The sequence below is a fragment of the Etheostoma spectabile genome, chromosome 19, assembly GCF_008692095.1.
Source record: "Etheostoma spectabile isolate EspeVRDwgs_2016 chromosome 19, UIUC_Espe_1.0, whole genome shotgun sequence".
Classification (NCBI taxonomy): domain Eukaryota; kingdom Metazoa; phylum Chordata; class Actinopteri; order Perciformes; family Percidae; genus Etheostoma; species Etheostoma spectabile.
Genome location: NC_045751.1, coordinates 10,532,945 through 10,535,706, shown reverse-complemented (window position 1 = coordinate 10,535,706; position 2,762 = coordinate 10,532,945). Strand labels below are relative to the sequence as shown.

Here is a 2,762-nt window from a genome sequence, read left to right as displayed (position 1 = left end):
GTGCACGCACACACACGCACGCACGCACGCACGCACGCACGCACGCACGCACGCAAACACACGGTTGTCATGTCAGAGTCGTTTGTGAACCTTGGGCACTTTTGCTCATCAGCTCTATCTGTAAATTTATCTGTAACACACACACACACACACGCACACGCACACACACACACAGTTGGATGAAGTTCACAAGTTCATCAGTCACAACTTCAGCAAGATGACAGAATCATTTTAAAGACTCTAGCAGAAAAAGAAAAAGTTGTGATAAATTCAGCCTCATTACACATGTAGAAACTTGACATTGTTTTTCCTTGTTTCCTTTCCTCCATGTTTTTTTGTTCCTGGTCTCCTCCGTCATCACTCTGCTGCCTTGGCTGGTCCGAAAGGGCCCACCATCTTCATGGCAGCGTAGTTCTGTAAGGACGGAAAGAAATGTTACCTTTCCCTTTGATTCACTCTCATTTGCTTTCTTCTTTTTCCTTCTGGCAAACAACAACAACAGACACACACACACACACACACACACACACACACACACTCAAACTCACCGGGAAGGAGTAGAGGAATACGCCGAAGAAGAGGAAGATGAAGAAGAGGATGATGAAGAGGATGATGAACCACTTGAACCGCCTCCACAGGATGAACTTGAGGGTCTTATAGGGGGAGGAGAACCAAAGGAAGGAGGTCTCTGGACGCCTGGGAGGAGAGAAGACGATGGGAAAACATATTTGCATGTTTGTGTGTGTGTGTGTGTGTGTGTGTGTGTGTGTGTGTGTGTGTGTGTGTGTGTGTGTGTGAGAGACTCACTGAGGTTCCTCCAGGTGAGGGTTCATGTTGGGCTCATCTCTGCCGATGCCAGCTGGTCTCTCTTCGTGCTCCTGCTCCGTCACGATCTCCAGAGACATCTCCACCTTCCCCTGAAACACAGACAACGGGCTTTCATCGCACAGACAGATTCATCCGTGCATTTAACTAGCAGCACACTGACGTAGCTTGTGAGCTAAAGGCTAACAACGCTCGTTAGCCAGGAACTAGTCTACATCAACGACGATTCATTCACGGGATTGTTTCCTGTGCCGTCGGATATTCCGCCAGATATACCTATTTTTAGACCGGATGATCTTTGTGTTGTAATTTTAAACTCCGGCAGACTTATGAGGACTATGGTTACCTGGTCCTCAGATCTCTGCAGGGTAAATCCAGACAGCTAGCTAGACTATCTTTCCAATTGGCATTCTCTGTTGCACGACTTAAACAACTTTTGAACGTACACATGTTCCACCAACACAAGTTCTGTCCCGAGGCTATGTTGCAGCGGTACAGTTGCTCTGTGCGGTGCTTGGCGCCGCCAAAGAGGATTATGCTTGGTTTAAAAAAAAGAAGCAAATAAACCATGTTTTTCTCCTATCCTGGAATGCTGTGTGGACTAGCAAGACCCTCCTCAGCAGCGCTGTGGAGGAAGGTCTGACAATGCGAGAAGCCGGTCCTTTCAGGGACCGTGACAGTCGAGTTTAGCTGACAAAAAGTGAGCATCATGTGGCGACAACAGTTACGTTAATGCACCAAAACAACTAGTGAAGTTTAGGAAAAAGATTGTGGTTTGGATTAAAACACTCCTGCGAACAAACACACGTTTCCTGGGTGAAAGTCTTTTGTTTTCCCCGGAAGTTAAACTCTGCCCTCTGGCTTGAAAGCCCTGCGTCCGCTTATAATGATTGTGATTGGTTTTCAGCACTGTGACAGAGGGTCTGGCTTTGCAAAACTATGCATGCTTGCTTGGTCTGTGTGTGTGTGTGTGTTTGATTATTCTCACAGCGATGATCTTCTCTCCGTTTTGCTCGCAGGTGCAGGGCCACCATCCTTTGACGGTCTTCTGTTCGAACAGAGACACCAGTCTGTCCGGCGGCTGGCTCAGCAGCTGCAGGTTGCATTTTTCTGGAGATTTGGCCGGACGCAGCATGTGGTTCAGGTCCATTACCAGGTGACCTAAAGAAACATTCATGGACCATGAGGACAAGATGAATCATGTCAACAAGGAGGCTATCTGATAACCTGAATAAACATGTTTTTTTCAGTATAAAAAAAACTGTCTACTTGAACCCAACTAGTCAAGTTCAGCGCACCATTAGTATTCTGTAAAGTCTTCTGCTTCAGTAACGGCTCTGCAGTGTCAGTTTATACAGCAAACATCAACATTACAATTCTCTATTAAAACATAAATTAGGTTTCACTTATTATACAGAGACTTTAATGACTGCATTCAGGGGTTAAAGGGTTAATGTTTACACAGTAAGTGGTCTGTGGTGTGAAGTTAATCCAACCTTGCAAAGAGAAGCAATTCCCTGAATAGAAACCACTACTTCTTTTCTTGTAATTTTTGTGAGTTATTTCCCGTATTTCATTCCCCTCAATTTCAGAGAATATCTGTATAATAGTTTTTCTCGGAATATTACCCGTCCCCCGGCTCCGTAATTTTTTTTCACACTACAATGGCCCTAATACAATATCGTACAAACCACCAAGTTCTTCTTCTTTCTATGTATTCCAAACCAACATGAATTGTAGTACATCTTGTTTTTTATTTATTTATTTGATTAGGACAATGAACATTTTTGTATGCGCCAGTGTTAGCCAATTGGCTAGTTTTCAACTGTAGTCCTAGGATGCATGTCTTTTATGGTGGGAAGAAACCGGAGTACCCGGAGGAAACTCACGCAAACACGGGGAGAACATACAAACTCCACACAGAAAGGCCCGGAACG

The 2,762-nt window shown here is 44.9% G+C and overlaps 1 protein-coding gene across 13 annotated transcripts in view; it reads right to left on the bottom strand.

Moving 5' to 3' along the window:
- Window positions 1-304: 304 nt before the first annotated feature.
- Window positions 305-2,762, bottom strand: part of dysf (dysferlin, limb girdle muscular dystrophy 2B (autosomal recessive)) — an 84,423-nt gene continuing 81,965 nt past the window's right edge. For all 13 annotated transcript variants that reach the window (XM_032499361.1, XM_032499363.1, XM_032499367.1 and 10 more), the window contains 4 exons: window positions 1,814-1,986; window positions 808-917; window positions 549-696; window positions 305-414 (listed from right to left, as the gene is read on the bottom strand). In XM_032499361.1, the coding sequence (XP_032355252.1) occupies window positions 358-414; window positions 549-696; window positions 808-917; window positions 1,814-1,986 (488 nt within the window). In that variant the 3' untranslated portion in view covers window positions 305-357. The remainder of the gene's footprint in view (window positions 415-548; window positions 697-807; window positions 918-1,813; window positions 1,987-2,762) is intronic.